Here is a 16,217-nt window from a genome sequence, read left to right on the forward strand (position 1 = left end):
GGTTCGTATAGCGGCGAGGGGACGGAAAGCGATAGTTCGGTACGCTCCGCGAGATGGCGGCAGCCATCAATTTCTATCGTGCTGTCTCTCTCACTCTCACGGCGCCATTCAAATTTTAAGCTTGCAGTCGTCAAGTCAGCCGAATGTCAATCTCCTTGCTACATGAATGTTATAAAATTAAATAATAGCAGCGTAGATGTAAATAATAAATAAATATTATATGTGACGCACTATGAAAATTGTAATAGTGTATAATAGTTTAATTATTACGTGATACTTAAAATTTAATTTTCGCTACAGTGTGCGTAAAAACAATAAATCGGGATACTTGCTCTTAGTTAATATTAGTTTGTTTATAATTAAAAACAGCCATCAAAATAAAAACAATCAAACTAATATTATTCGATGGAAACCAATCGGGAAGGTGGCTAAGTTTTCTTCCATCAGGAAAAGGATAGGATAAAAGGAAAGCATAGGTGTAGGAATGGCGATGATGATACACATAAATTATTTACATTTCATGCAACTATCGATCAACACTCAAGCAACTGCTGTTAATGAAGGTATTTACAAATATTTAATTAATTAAAGAAAAGAAAAGAATATGAAAAATCAAAACAAACTATGATTTAATTAATGAGTTAAAATATTTATTATGCGCATGCAATTAAATACAAATGATTTTATATTGATGAGTGATTAAAAGTTGTAAACAAAAATAATTTTAAATAAAAAGCAGTGCTTATTCTATTTAAAAAAATTAATACCGTTTATCGACAATTTATAAGAATTCCTCTGTGAACAAAATAAAATATAAAGTATGAAGTAATAATTGGCTGAGACGACACAATAAGCAAATAAGCACTTTGATTATCTTCGAGACATAAAATTTGTTGCTAAAAATGACTTTAGAATTTGTTTGAAAAAATTATTTTTATATACTCGAACTGTGCCTATCGATGACTTAATTTCTGTAATTTGGCATTCGGTTTCTCACCAGCAACAGCACGTTTTTGACATTTATTTGCATCACGTGCGCGATGATTAATCCATTTTAATTTATAAAAAATGTGCACTCTCACAAAAAAAGCTACTATACGTTGTCGATGCGATTTACATGGCCCATCAATATTAAAGTACTCTGGATAAAGTTCATTAATTTTTAGTGTAATTTCGTATATTAATCTCTTAGCAACATTTTTTTCATGGCAAATATGTTCAAAATGACATTGAAAAGAAGTATAAGCTGTGTCAATAACATTATTAAAAAAATCGGAAGGAATACAAAGATTACCTAATTGATTCGAACTATTAAAAACTTTATATGCTTTAAAAAATATCAAAAGATCATTATTTTTTTCAAAATTTCTATTTTCTCTTGTAAAGGCAGTTACACAATCTGAGCATTTGAATTTTGCAAAACATTTTGTAGCTATATAACCTGCAACATATTTTACTGAGCAATTATATAAAGATGCTGATTCATTGTCATTATTTAAAATACTATTGGCTTTATCTGAATGATTCTCTAAACTGGATGTAGTACTAAGATTACTAAGATTACTGACACTTTCTACTAAGTTATGCATATCTGCAGACACTATTTCATCGGCAGGCAAGTCAATACGATCCTCAATTACTGTACATGATTCATAATCAGCCTCAGATTCATCACCTTTACTGATAAATTCATCATGTTCAATAATTTCAGATGAATTGATCGTCTGTTCATATGAAATATCATTACTAGTAGAAAGGTTATTGTCGACATCACTAATTGTTGCAGGGTTATTATTTTCAATGCTATTAACAATGTTATCTACGGACTCTGTGGACTCTGTAAATCGATCTTTATTTTCGATATTGTCTGTTGCTAGTAATGGTACTGTTCCATCTGGCTCACAATTCGTTGACTTCGAGGCTGATCTTATGTTCGCGGCTATAGTATACTGTAAGTTATGTCTTAATTGCATCGCTGTCGGATTTTGATTATGACCGGCCCGAGCTCTTAAAACCGCGAACAAGTTTTCGAGTGGATCTTGATTTAATCGCGATGTTAAGAGATAACAACCACCGCTTGCTTTCATGTCCTCCCATTGCAAAAGTATGCTGTTTACTGTTAAATAAAAACCATCAAAGCAAGCTGGGTTTGTTTTTAGATCTTCGCAGTTCCATGTTTTGATCCACTCTAAACTATTTTTTAAATAATCTACAACCTGTGGATTGTGATCGGATAAAGGTCGACGCAAAGGATTTTTGTCTTTAGGGCTTCTACTATTTAAGCAATCGAAAAGATCGTTAACTTTTTTAATAAAATCACCCGTGGCTATACTGTGTGGATTATTTAATTTGTCCGTAGTTACAAAAGAAGCAGTTAATATAGCAGATGAAACTGCGTTACTGAAAATTTGAGCCGCTAAGCTTACATCCATTACTTCAAAAGGATTAGGTTCGAGATGTTTCAAAGTTAATTTAGGTGCCGATTTAGAAATGCAGTTTTCTTCTTTAGCGTACAATTCTTTTAAAACGTCCCAAGATACTTTGTTACCCTCAACGATCATTTGATGAAGCCTAAAATTATTACGGAGGCATTTAAGTAGGTGAGGAGCATCGTAGTTAAAGAAAATTTTACGTTCATATCGCTCAATGTAAGGTTTATCTTTCTTAATTTTTAAAGTATTAACTGCAGTTCGATTTGGAGAACCCCCATCGCAAACCATGGATTTTACTTTAAAACCGGTTTCTTCTACATAATCTAAAATATCCAAAATAATTTTACTGAGTTGAGTACCACAAACAGCGTTATGTGAAACATAGTAAGCGACAGGTTGTCTCCAATTATACTGTCTACCCCTTAACATGAAAACTAAAACATGATTACCCGCCTGCGCGCTTCGACCGTGTTCAGCTAAATCTGTAAATCCCTCAACATAATCTTTTTTAGAATTGTAATCTAACCATTTTTTTATGCTCATCTCATCCCACATTAGTACACATTCCCGTTCTTTTGAAGACATCGCGTCAGCTTTAGCTTTTAACAATTTAGACAAATTTTCAGATTTTCCCGGAGCTAAATCTATTTCATTAACCCACTTCCTAATATTTGTTACGCAAGGGAGAGCAAAATTCTGTTTATTACGTAAAAAACAATAAGCTTTAGGAGATGTATAAAATAACTGTAAAGCAAATTGTTTTTCCTCATCTGTCCATTTACGTTTTTTAATATGATTAGTCTGCATTTTGAAGAAGTTTAATTGTTTTTCATTTAATTTTTCAAATTGTTTAATAAAATCTAAAACTTCATCATTTTTTTCGATCTTTTTACTCAAATTAACGATTTTTTTGTTTTTACTCTTCAAAACTTTTTGGTAATTTATGATTTTACATTTCTGTTTTTTTAGTTGAGCTTTAGCGGCTATTTGTACTAATTTTATAGATTTCTTGCAGTTTTCATCTTTTTGAAGTAATTGTTTTTTTAATTTAGCGACTTCTTCTTCTAATTTTTGTTTTGAATTCATATACGCATCAGTTGAAGTTTGATTTTGGAAAAGTTGACTGGTGTTAAGTATACTTGAATTTACTTCGCGTGCATTTGTCGAAGAAGAAGCGCGTACAGTTGAACATGTTGGCTCGTTTAAATCGATCAATCTTGGCTCTACATTAACTAATTGTGGCAAATCTGAATTTAATAAAGTATCATCAAGTAAACTATCATCAATTGGTTCATCGATTTCATGAGTAACATGTTCATTTACGTCTTGAGAGCCTTCTGGAACTGTACATAACACAAATGCTTTTGGGATTGCGGAACTCTTAAGTTTTCTCGTACCTGCTTTATCAATATTCATCACATCATCATCTGTGAAATGCAATGAACAGATACGCTTGTTGTCTAACTGCTGCTTAGTCATATCTACCAAAGTTGAGTTGCCTATTCGTAGAACCCATTCGGAACGTCTATAAAATTCGGATTTTATTGAAATAGCTTCTTATTGACGGAAAAATTATTTATTTAGTAATTGAAATAGGGCAGATTAAAAAGATTGCGATAAAATGACGATTTCGGCGTTTAAAATATCATATTTTATAAAATGAGCTGATTAAAAACAAGATATACAGAGCTACAAGCTAAAAATACGTGGCAATCCATGCTGTACGGCAATTCACGTTGGGTACATAATCTTTACGTTATTTTACGTTCGATTATAAAACAATCGCGATTGTAGAAAAATATAATAGAAGTCGTTTCATTGACCATTTATTTAAATACTTTTACATACAAAAATTAAAATATGATATATTTTAAAAATGAAAAAAAAACGTGTACGATAAAAACATGCACCGTTTGCTTCCCAGATTTTATTTTAAGTTAATATTCAAATTACCCTAAAGTTAAACCATATATATTGGATCAAATCAATTCCTTGGTAGAATGCTCCTCATCAGTTGGGCAATAAATGGGGAATTTTCAAAATTGAAACGTTGGACTGCTTATTTAATTATTATTGACCACATTAAATTTACTAAATATGTAAGCATCTATACTTTGCACAAGTTAATATTATTATCTTAAATTAAATTAGATTATTCGTATTCAGTAAAAATAACCCCATTTTATTAAAACATTCGCCAACAAAAATTGTAAAATTACTACTAAAGTTGAAAAATAGTAGTGAAATTTATTTAGTTTAAATATACAAAAGGGTTGTATGGGGCATACAATAATTTTTGTTTGTACTTGAATATTTTTCAAAAAGTATTAATATAATAAGAGAATACATGAACATATAGATATTTGTATCAATAAACAATTGCACGTACAACTTTGTGTATGCCCAGTTGTAGAATAAGATTATAAATATACAATGTTGCTCAATATTTGCAAAGATCAAGATTAATTAAAACGAGCCGACTGTGCAATTGTTTAATGATTAGAAATTATAAATGATTATTATGATAAAAATACAATAAATAATTCAGTAAAACGTGAAAAGACAAACGAGTATTAACTACTGATAAAAAAACAAAATATTGTTACAAGTCATCGTCACATGCATCATACTTAACGTAAAACTAAATGGTGTATAATAAAAAAACGACGAATGATAATAAAAATTTTCCGCGGTAAAAAGATAGGTAATTTTATTTTCTTTCAGGTACATATTAAGCAATTTACTTTTCTTAACTTTTTCAATGACTTTATCGTAAAAAACTCAAATCACAAAACTGAAAAATCACTATAAAAAAAAACGAGTAGACAAAAGGTAAAAACGGACACACACACGCATCCGTACGGACATTTTCCAAAAAGACCATTTCTCGACTCAGAATGCATCAAAACACACTTCCCACACGTTTTTAGACAAACTCAAAAAATCACTATTACAAGGCTTCCTAGGAAGGAATAAATTATATCTAAATAAAATATCACTTGCTCATCAAAACCAAAAACCAATAAATGCAAAATTGAAATCCAAAACCATCACTATTTTTGGTACAAAAAAACCAAATTTCTCGTTAAAAATGTTTTGTATAGACTTTTTACCTTGATAATCATCAAATTATTTGTTTATTTCTGCAATTTTCCTTTAATTTATCTACATCTGAAACTTTTACTAATGTATAAAGATTTTCATGAATTTCGGACGTTATTATAACCTCTGATTACTGAATTTTCACATTTATTTACTCTAATAACACTCGTGATAAACAGATTTACCGTATCTCATCACTGGGAAATCTGTGAAAGGTCAAATCAGGATTTTTTGCCTTCGATGTTCCACAATCGGTGTAGACACAAAGTGCACGTGGAGGCGACATGCTGACCACGAAATCTTCTTCGCTAAACACGATAAACCTATCCAAAAAAATCTCACGAAACTAGAACGATGTACTTCCCTATTCACTACTATTATTTATCGCTATTTGTTGCAAAAAAAATCTGTAAACTGTCGACTACAATGACCAACAAACACAGAGACTGCGGTAAAGCTCTCTTCGCGCTGTTTACACAGCAGGATCGAGCGGGAAACTGACAGGAGCTGCGTTTTCGCGGTTTTTTCCTAGTCAGAAAAATATGGTTGTCGCAACCAATACTTTTGTAAAACCTCCTTACACACTCATTATTCATTTTCTTGTCATTTATTTACTTTCATTATTGTTAAAAAGTATATTTTACATAATATACTGCATGAATGATGAATCGTCTGCTTGTGCGTGCTCATATGCGCGCCAAGCTGTAGGAAACTCATAGGTGGCGCCGCCGAGCGGTTGGGTAACAGAACTAACGGCCTGTTACCCAAGCTTTCGTCCCCCCATTTTAACCCAGAACCGTTCTTCTATAGGAAGTCTATATTCGTTGGTATAGCTGTAGTCGGCGACGGGGACGTTGTCCTGCCACTTGGCCCTCAGGACTGTGCCGTCGGGAAAAACGTAGCTTCCTTCACCGCTCATAGCTTCGTTTTCATCGAGATCGCCGTTGTACTCTGCTCCGTTGCTGTACCTATGCACATTATTTTGAACTATTTAGCAGTATGCACAAGAATGACATTTCTCATTTCTTATTAAAATTTTCTAAGAAACATTATGCACTTCGGAACCAATGATGCTTACACTATGCGTAGATTCGAGGCGACGCGATCTCTATCCCAGACTGCTCGATATTCGTCCTGGTCGCTGGTTTTGTAAACGCCGTAGCCTAAAAAGTCGGTTTAAGTATTCAGACAGTCCTAAACAAACGGCTTGAAACATGATTCCACACCGTCTCGATAAATCTCCATATCGTTAACAATAACGTATTCGCCTTCGTAGGAATCTCCGTTCGCGAAGCTGAACTTTCCTTCTCCTCTCCTTATCGCGTCCTCAAGAATTTTCGGAACAGTAGCTGTCTTATTCCCTTTATTCTTCAGCTTCGAGGTTTTCCCACTTTTCTTCGACATGTTTCACACAAAATTTCACGCGTTCGCGTTTTGTTTTCCACAACGCTGCCGGCGAGAGAAAAAACCCTTACAGTACCATTAGAGGTTATGAAAAACCTATAGACAACACGTCGCAGCTTTTCTCACCCTCGAAAAATGTAATCGAATAGCTCTTTCCCAACGACTATCGAACAGAGTCTAATCAATCGCTATTCACTATATAAACCGTAAGTTCGCTCACTCCATGTCGCTCGAATATCAGCTCTTATCAAAACGATCCTCCCATTCAGACTTTCGCGGGCAACTAAACAATACCGGCGTCGCGCGCGCACCCGGCACGCCACACGAGAGCGAGAGAGAGAGAGAGAGAGAGAGAGAGAGAGAAAAACCGTCTACGTCGTCGCCGTCGCGCGATCTAACCACGTGACCTTGCAGACGACCTCTAATCGCTGCTCTCGCGGCTGAATTGAAGCTCTCCGATCCCGTAGCGAATGCGTGCGCGGCGCAACCGCAACTGCGTGAACAGAGAGTGAGAGAGGGAAGAAGGTACCATCAGAGAGAGTGTGTGCGAGAGACGGAGGTTCTAACACTTCTACTCGTCGACGTCGTCGTCGTCGCGAATCATCAGTAAAGAGGTAGAGGACGAGAAAAACGTTGTGCCGTTCAGTCATGCTGAGGACGACGACGAGCCTGCGCCACGAGCTGGCCAAGGCGACCCTTCGTAGCACCGTCCGGAGCAACGTCGTCAGGTGCCTGGGTACTCAGTGCCTGCACAAAAGGCACCAGCAGAGGTGAGGCTTTTCGGGGTTCGTCAACGATCCGCGTGATTCGGCTTTGATTTTTCTCGCTATCATATAAGCTAGCTCTGTACTGAGGGACCAGAGATATGTGCTGGTAGCGAGGAGAGGTTAGGATGAGGCTGGTCTCTTTCACCTTGTTTGGAAGGAGCAGCTTGGATGATTTTTGATTGAAAGGATGATGTGATGGTCTGTTTAGAGCACCTTCGAATGTCACCGTGTGTCTTACTATGTTAAACGACTTTTGTCATTTGATTAGGAAGCTTATATGTGTTGAAGAATTTCTGGCAATTTAGCTGAATTATGTTGTATAATTTGTTGTATAATAATAATGTTTTAAAGGATTTGCACAATTTGATGAGGGATGAGACTTTTCTTTGTTCTAAGAAACTATTACTTAATCTTTCTCATAAGTTTGTCATTCACCTTATAATCAAAAGCATTCACTTGTCTGTACAATAATTGAAGTACCTGTGATGGTATACGAATTCTTAATCATGTTAGTAGAATCAAAATCAAGTTGGTTTTACACATTGAAATTCAAAAGTCTAAGTATTTATCAAATTATTAACAGAAACAACTTATTTTTTGGATGAGATCTGTAAAACTAGAATGTTGGTTTACATTCTTATCTATCAGGTAAATCTCAGTATCTGTTATATAGTTTGGTTCAATTACCATTGTAATCAAAAACTTTGTGATGTACCACACAAGTACTTTTTTATGTACACATTATAAATTATGGCATTGCTCATATGAATAACTAGAGTATAGAAAAATTAACAAATGTAAAAATATTCAGATTTGATGTAGAATTATGTAATAGAAAAATCAGAGATGTATGACATTTGCGAGTAAATATTTTGGTACTCTGTATGAATGGTCTGTAGTGGTTGCACAGTTTATAATTAGAAGCTGTCATTGTCGATAAATAAAAAAATTAATTTATCTACTAGTAATAAATAATTTATTTATCAACATTTTTTGTTGAAAAAAAAAAACATTTCATCATTACTAAGTTTGAAAGAATTGTTTGATGTTAATTATCATTGTGTATTTCCAGGCCACTAATTCACAAAAGCTCAAGGTTTGCATTACAACCATGGCAACAAAATCTACGATACTACGCCGACTACCCAGATCACATAAAGGTCCCGCTGCCTGCTCTGTCGCCCACAATGGAAACAGGAACTATCATCTCCTGGCAGAAAAAAGAAGGTATGCAAGTCTCTTATTCCCAAGCATCATACCAAATCTTTTTACTGAACTAAGTTGTTCAACCTTAGGTGACAAGTTGAACGAGGGTGACTTGTTAGCGGAAATCGAGACCGACAAGGCTACGATGGGCTTCGAGACGCCAGAGGAGGGTTACCTGGCCAAGATCCTGGTACCGGCCGGTGAAAAGAATGTGACGATCGGTCGTCTAGTCTGCATCATTGTTGCCGACGAGGGTAGCGTAGCTGCCTTCAAGGACTACAAAGATGACGGCTCGACAGTCGCCGCGGCTCCTCCGTCCGCTCCAGCACCTCCGCCACCAGCGGCACCCGCTGCTGTGCCGCCTCCACCGAAAGCTGCTGCTCCCGCAGCTGTCTCCACGCCGTCCTTAGCTACGTCGGGTGAGAGGGTGTTTGCCAGCCCACTCGCAAGAAGACTGGCTTCTGAGCAGGGTCTCAGTTTACAGGTGAACAAAGATTTCATTATTTCAATTTTGGGCGCGTCTGACTTTTGAAATTTGTAAGATACTTCAAGTTGCATTTCAATCTGCCATAAGACGTTGCGATGTGCCTCTTCGTATATCTTCGTGACTCGTCAGCTTTTTCCGCCTTGGCACAAGTACAATAGGTTTAGGTTTTAGACGGGAAGGCATCAGTGATGGAATGACGCTTCTGATGGTGTCATGTCATGACAACTGCTGGGCAGGTCTTAACTTCTTAACAGTCTTTTTTATAAATATTAATAATAGTGACCAGGAAAGTGAAAGTGAACATGAAAAATCAATTAAATGCAGAGCACTTGAATGTATATCTATAAACAAGCTCAAATGTGATTCCCATGTTGGTCAAAATCAGTAAGCTAATTGATTTTTTTTTTAATCCAAGGACATTTTGACAATAATAGTTTGTATTTATTAACGGATTATTTTAATTTTAGCTTGATTCTAAGGGCTGCAGCACTAAAGAAAACACGAACTAAGTGCTAATTGTTAGTGTAATGAACAACTAAGGCCTTATGTTTGTAAAAATTATTGTAGTTGTCTTGAATTATCAAATTTTTTAAAAAAGTATAATGAAGTCAAAAAGCCTACTCATACCTTTGTACAAGCAATATTTTTTGTAAAGTATGTACGTTTGCATTTTCGCGTATTTTAGCGAATCCCGCTTATGCGAGCACTAATAAAAAAACTACGTGATAGTTTCGATAGAATAAGTTAAACCAATATATACCGTTAAAAAAATAATACCCCAAAGCATATACAGAATATGTTACCGATACGCGAAACAGGCGAGCTGCGTTATAATTACGTAAAGTAATTGTATACGAAACACTCGAGTAGTGCTTATATATGCAAAAAGATATAACGCAAGCTAGCACGTAAAACGTGGGCGGAGCTTAGCTATAGTGTAGGGGGAGAAGTGTGTCGCGTATTGGTCGTACGCGAATGGGGATCTTTAGACCGAGCGTAAAATATAGGATTTTACGGCCGCGCTGGGGGACGCGGACGGTAAATCGAATTTCACGACGTAGTACCAACGTGTAAAAAAAAGCTTTTATTTTGTAATAAAAATAGTTCACGCTGTATTCCGGCAGAAGGCGCTAGCCTAGTTCACTTCCCATTTGCAGCCAAGCGTTAAAAAACTAAAAAAACTCCCACCAGTTCTGAAACGTAAAATAAAGAGAAGCGAGTGAGTGAGAGCGAGAGGAAAAGTGCAGCTGACTTGCGCGGCAGATTCGTTCCATTCTGGCTGCACCGAACGGAGTTTATTTCTGAGTCTCGGTATCGAGAAACTTAAAACAGTCCGCAAGTGAAGCCATTTTCAGCGCAACCTCCTCTCCGTGGCATAACCTCCTAGAGCAGAAGTGAAATTGTGTGTGCGTGATGATTACCACGCAAACCGGGAGCTAACTTTTATTTACTGTGAGTACAAATTTGCGACCGTTTTGCTATCCGGCTTTAGTGTAGCTTGTTTTATATATAGGTACAGTGATACACCGAAAGCACTGTAACCTAGCCTAACCTCTTTTTTGACATTTCCAGCGTGCGCTCTCAAAACAATCGGAGAAACAGTCGTAGCACGGAAAACCTATCCAACATGAGCGATAACGATTCCGAGGTTGAGGAGAGCGTTTGCGTGCCGGCCGAACTTTGCGAGACAGTGGAAGTTGCTACGCTAGATGCCTTACCGACAAAATCGAAAAGCACTTACGAAGGTTGTTACAAAACCTTTTCAGAATGGAAGCACTCGTCCGACATCCAAGAATCCACGGAAAGCGTCATGTTGACTTATTTTACCAATCTATCTCAATCGTACAAGCCGTCGACTCTGTGGGCGCACTACTCGATGCTCAAGACTACTATGCGCGTCTTCGAAAACACTGACATTGGCACTTATCGTAATTTAGTCGACTTTATAAAGAAACAAGCGCAAGGCTATCAGAGTCAAAAGTCGAAAACTTTGACGACCGAAGATGTGAAGAGATTTTTGACCGAAGCACCCGACGACAGGTATCTGTTGACCAAAGTAAGTGTCCCAATTTTATTCGGTTTTTTATTAATTATACCGTCGGGCATGAAATAAATTATTTATCTTTTTGTTCATGTGTACAGGTTGTTCTAATTTGCGGAATCGCCGGAGCTTGTCGCAAGGACGAACTTACGAATATGAAAATTCAGCACATCGAATCTCACGGCAATTTGTTCCTCGTTAAAATTCCGGGAAGTGACACTTCCAAGGCACGATCTTTCACCGTCACCGACGAATTTTACAAAATTGTAAAAAGATATCTGGACTTACGTCCGTCGTCTGTTCCGTCGGATAGATTTTTCTTGGCTTACAAAAACGGAAAATGTTCGCAACAGCCTGTTGGAAAAAACAAGCTTGGCTCTATGGCCAAGGAAGTTGCGACGTATTTAAACTTGCCAGATGCTAATCAGTATACTGGGCACTGTTTCCGCCGTACTTCCGCATCGGTACTCATCGATTCGGGAGCCAATATGACAGCTGTAACGTGCAAGCGAAAACGCTGTCCTGAGGCAAAACCTACCTTTACTCAGGTTTACATAAAAGAAGAAATCAACGACGCGGATACTGATTATATTCAAGAATATATCAAGAAGGAATTGCAAAATGAAAGCGAGCAGGATCCTTTTGAAGAGCCTGAAGATAAAAAGCAGAAGTTAGAAGACGCAGAAAACGTTAGCGCATCAATTTTAAGACGATTTTATTCTTAATTCAATGACTGCGTGAAATTTATTTGTACCACTTTACTGTATGTCATATTTTTTGTGACACATGTATCGGTTTTTACAATTTACGTGATTTGAAACGATCTTAAGCTAAACTAGTTTTAGGTTCGGTGATTCTAAATTTTACGTCAGTTCTTTTTTCATGTGTGCACGGTAAATGTTATAGTACGGAAATCTGTGCGATAAATAGGATATTATCTCGCACTCGTAAAAAAATGGTATGTGCAACTCGTGCGGCGTTACCAATGCACGCTTGGGCGCCAGCGTGCGCTATTGGCAACTTGCCGCACTCGTTGCACAACCTACCATTGAAAATAATCCGCGGGCACACGCAACGCAGGCATACTTTTTTGCAACCGCTTTTAAGCAATTAAGCTTCTTGTATATAACTAGCAAATCTTATTTGCAATAGAAATATTTTTCTTAAATATTTTCAATAATCTTGAAAACCATTTGAATGCAAACAAATAGTTTATACATGTTTTCATATGTTGCAGGGTTTGAAAGGCAGTGGCCTATTCGGTTCAGTGACAGCCAAGGACTTGGCTGGTGCTTCCCCTGCTGGAGTTGGAGCACCAGCAGGAGCCGCAGTCGCCGCACCCGGTGGCAAGGATATTCCCATTTCCAACGTTCGTGGAGTCATTGCCAAACGTCTGCTGGAGAGCAAACAGACGATACCCCATTACTACCTGACCATCGAGGTGAAAATGGACGAGGCTCTATCGATGAGGCAACAGTTCAACAAATTGCTTGAGAAAGAGAAGATCAAGCTTAGCGTCAATGACCTTATCATCAAGGGTATGGCTATGGCGTGCAAAAAAGTGCCGGAGGGCAACAGCGCTTGGCTCGGAGACAAAATTCGACAGTAAGTTTCACTTTTATTGGCGATTTTTCATTCATCGTTTACTTGTGCATTCCTATAATACTTTGTTGCGCATTGTAGGTATGATCACGTAGATGTTAGCGTAGCTGTCAGTACAGACAATGGGCTCATAACGCCTATCGTCTTTGGAGCCGACGTAAAAGGCATAGTTCAAATTAGCAACGATGTAAAAGCATTGGCCGCTAAAGCCAGGGAAGGAAAGCTTCAGCCGCACGAATTTCAAGGTGGCACCATCACCGTTTCGAATCTTGGCATGTTCGGCATTAAGAGCTTCTCGGCTATCATCAATCCTCCACAATCCATAATTCTAGCGATAGGAACGACAGAAACAAGATTAGTCCCAGCGGATAACGAGAAAGGGTAGGTTTTGTGCGCATATTTGTCAATTTTCTGCTTTGTGCCGATGATTTTTAATCCCTACTTTAAATTTTCAGTTTCACTACTGCCCAGTATATGTGTGTAACTGCCAGCTGCGACCATCGTACAGTCGATGGAGCAGTCGGAGCTCAATGGCTTACTGCTTTTAAGAACTTTATGGAGAACCCAACAACGATGCTTCTCTAGTGAGTATCTCTAAATGACTGTTAACAAACTTATATTTATGTTAGATCATGTTATACCGTAATTAATAATTTTACAGAGCAACACATTAACAAGAATGAAGACTTTAGTACAATGCAGGGTAAGCGGCGATGCATTGAACGTCTGGTTGAATACTTCTTCGTTCGTGAGTTAATCACAAAAATGAGGGCAGAGAAATTTGAACGGTTTAGTCCGAGGAAGTAGAAACTCGTCGATTTCAATGATGACATTGAAAAAAGTGCCATCATCAAATAATTGGCGATTTGCTTGGCACTCTGTAAATACAAAAACGAATTCGAGAATAAACGTTATAAGAGCGTACACAACTGAAACTGGTTGAGTCATAATTATTAAAAAAAAAAAATCCTATCAGGTGATGACAAAAAAAGGCGTGCGAGTCACCTGTTTCTAGATGGTAAATATGTATACATATACAATTATTGAATAAATTATATCGCATTACGCCTCAAATATCGATTTACTTTATTTTTATTATTCCTCTTAATGTACATACAATAAATTTAATGATGCTTGGTATATAATATAGCTATTTTACATCGCAGTCAGACATCTTAAAAAAGAAAGTAATAGTATTTATTGAGCATCTATTTCACCCATGTAGATTTGTTTGTCACTTGAACCAGAGCACACTGCGAAAACAAAAATATATCATTGTATTAGGATGTATTATTCGATTAGTACTATAAAACTTTTTATTTGAACAAATACACCTACCAATTGGTTCCTTTGGATGAAAATCAACATCATTAACAGATCCATTGTGTCCAGGCAATTTATACAAAATTCGTCTGCTTGTTGTGTCCCATATATAATGGAATCTATCTGATGAACCTGCTGAGACTAAGCTACCATCAGCAGACCAAGCGCATCTTAGCAAATTTTGCTCAAAAGTATGTTGGTGACCAGACAAAACTTTTACACATCTTTCGTAAGGTGCAAATGGTCTAATATCCCATATCCTCAAACTGTTATCCATAGAATTTGACAATATATAGGAGCCATCCGGACTGAGACTCAATCCTGTGACTGAATCAGTATGACCTTTCATTTTGTACAAAATAGCGTTTTTTCGTAAATCCCACACTTTTATGTCATTGTCAATCCCTCCACTTATTACTTGCTCAGCTGTATCATTAAATGTTACTGCAGTTACCTGGTTGAAAAAGTGGTATTTTAAATTAAATCATTGAGTCTAGTTTCATTATCCAAGTTCAAATAGTCTTGTTAATTCGTTATTTTACCTGGTAAGTGTTATTTAGAGAAAAACATTGGCCCTTCTTCCTGGGATCCCAAATTCGAATTGTGCTGTCGTCACTGCCAGAGCATAGCTGAGTTAAACCTCTCCTAGCTCCGTTAACAGAGTTGACAAAAGAGGTATGCCCCTTTAGCTTTTTTATCCTTGTTCCAGCAATTAAATCCCACAAGCCTAGAGTCATATCTGTGCTTGCAGTATACAAAGTACTTCCATCTGGACTGAAATGCAGCTCCATAATAGCTCCACTGTGGCCAGTCATAACAGAAATATTTTCACACTCTCCATAGACATTCCAAATAACTAGGATGAAGCAAAAATGAAATGTTTTTAGTTATAATTTATAGCATGATTCAACAAGGTTCTAAAGTGATTAAATTTTAGAAAATAATACTTACAAATTTGTCGATCAAAACCTGTGGATGCAAGATATTGTCCTTCTGGATGAAACTCCAGTGAAAAAATATCCCCCCCATGTCCCTCCAGCAACATGATCGGAGACATAAGCGAGGATGTTCTTGGTGGGCCCTACATACAAGATATAAATATAAATTTATTAGAAACTGTTAACTATAAAACGTATGTTAAATTATGAAACGAATTGTCATAACCTAATGCGTAAAAAGATTTACTCCGAAAATCAAAATCATATGCATTTTAGGTTATACTTACACTTTGCACCACAGCTTTTTCTCTGCTGCTAAATACGACTTCATTTTTGGTTTTCTTCGATGCTGGGACGAGCGACAGAATGTCGTCGCCTTTTCTCTTATCCAAAATAGGCATTTTGATGATTATTTGTCAACAAACGAATCAAATCAGAATCGGTGTTCCACTTCGTAAACACACGCGTAAACTGGCTGTTCTTATTAGTTCTCACTCATTGATACCTATTTTATGAAAAAACCGCGGGTTATTCTAATGAATCATAACATGAAAATCGTTAATAAAAACTTAATATATAATATTTGTTAACGCTTGAAAACCTCGCAAACCAACAACTAATCAAGCAAGCACAGCGTCCGTCCACTTATCGTAACTATACTGCGTGTACATACACCGCGACGGGGACTTCTCAGCAACTAATTAAGAAACATAGGGACTTTAGGTGCAAAAATTTCATAGCGTGAATTTCAAACAAGTGCTGAAAATAGTAAACTTTTTATTATTTTAATATTTAGTTAACTCATATTTTTAATAAATGATACTTATCCATATGGATGGTTCCATGATACATATCAGAAATAATCACAGAAATGAAATAAATGAAACAAATGTTTGAAACTATGCCACTATAGTT

At 36.7% G+C, this 16,217-nt stretch overlaps 3 protein-coding genes across 7 annotated transcripts in view; 1 reads left to right on the forward strand and 2 right to left on the reverse strand.

The window, feature by feature from the left end:
• LOC103318014 (phosphatidylinositol 4-phosphate 5-kinase 1-like) overlaps positions 1–7,433 on the reverse strand; it is an 8,670-nt gene extending 1,237 nt beyond the window's left edge. The window contains exons 1-3 of one of the 2 annotated variants that reach the window (XM_031932281.2): positions 6,761–6,971; positions 6,613–6,697; positions 6,369–6,502 (exon numbers count right to left, since the gene is read on the reverse strand). In XM_031932281.2, the coding sequence (XP_031788141.1) occupies positions 6,369–6,502; positions 6,613–6,697; positions 6,761–6,938 (397 nt within the window). In that variant the 5' untranslated portion in view covers positions 6,939–6,971. Of the gene's footprint in view, positions 1–5,309; positions 6,503–6,612; positions 6,698–6,760 lie in introns of those variants that run through there. The other variant, XM_008219059.4, reaches the window with a different exon arrangement.
• LOC100122952 (dihydrolipoyllysine-residue acetyltransferase component of pyruvate dehydrogenase complex, mitochondrial) lies at positions 6,976–14,115 on the forward strand. 3 transcript variants are annotated; one of them, XM_031932265.2, is made up of 8 exons: positions 6,976–7,144; positions 7,208–7,708; positions 8,778–8,932; positions 9,001–9,395; positions 12,677–13,044; positions 13,123–13,422; positions 13,497–13,625; positions 13,703–14,115. In XM_031932265.2, coding segments are annotated over exons 2-8 (1,470 nt in total). In that variant the 5' UTR covers positions 6,976–7,144; positions 7,208–7,586; the 3' UTR covers positions 13,704–14,115. The 3 variants fall into 3 exon arrangements, with proteins under 3 accessions (XP_031788125.1, XP_016844782.1, XP_008217133.1); XM_008218911.4 differs by lacking the exons at positions 6,976–7,144; positions 7,208–7,708; positions 8,778–8,932; positions 9,001–9,395 and adding exons at positions 10,391–10,850; positions 10,971–11,454; positions 11,541–12,128; XM_016989293.3 differs by lacking the exons at positions 6,976–7,144; positions 13,703–14,115 and having other exon boundaries at positions 7,265–7,708; positions 13,497–13,626.
• On the reverse strand, positions 14,116–16,174 carry LOC100122941 (U5 small nuclear ribonucleoprotein 40 kDa protein). 2 transcript variants are annotated; one of them, XM_031932274.2, is made up of 6 exons: positions 15,904–16,174; positions 15,590–15,807; positions 15,316–15,445; positions 14,907–15,220; positions 14,380–14,818; positions 14,116–14,294 (listed from the first exon to the last, which is right to left on the reverse strand). In XM_031932274.2, the coding sequence occupies exons 2-6, from the start codon at positions 15,701–15,703 to the stop codon at positions 14,239–14,241; spliced, it is 1,053 nt and encodes a 350-aa protein (XP_031788134.1). In that variant the 5' UTR covers positions 15,704–15,807; positions 15,904–16,174; the 3' UTR covers positions 14,116–14,238. The 2 variants fall into 2 exon arrangements, with proteins under 2 accessions (XP_031788134.1, XP_031788135.1); XM_031932275.2 differs by having other exon boundaries at positions 15,917–16,001.
• Between the last annotated feature and the right edge of the window lie 43 nt (positions 16,175–16,217).

Source organism: Nasonia vitripennis, chromosome 5 (genome assembly GCF_009193385.2).
Source record: "Nasonia vitripennis strain AsymCx chromosome 5, Nvit_psr_1.1, whole genome shotgun sequence".
Classification (NCBI taxonomy): domain Eukaryota; kingdom Metazoa; phylum Arthropoda; class Insecta; order Hymenoptera; family Pteromalidae; genus Nasonia; species Nasonia vitripennis.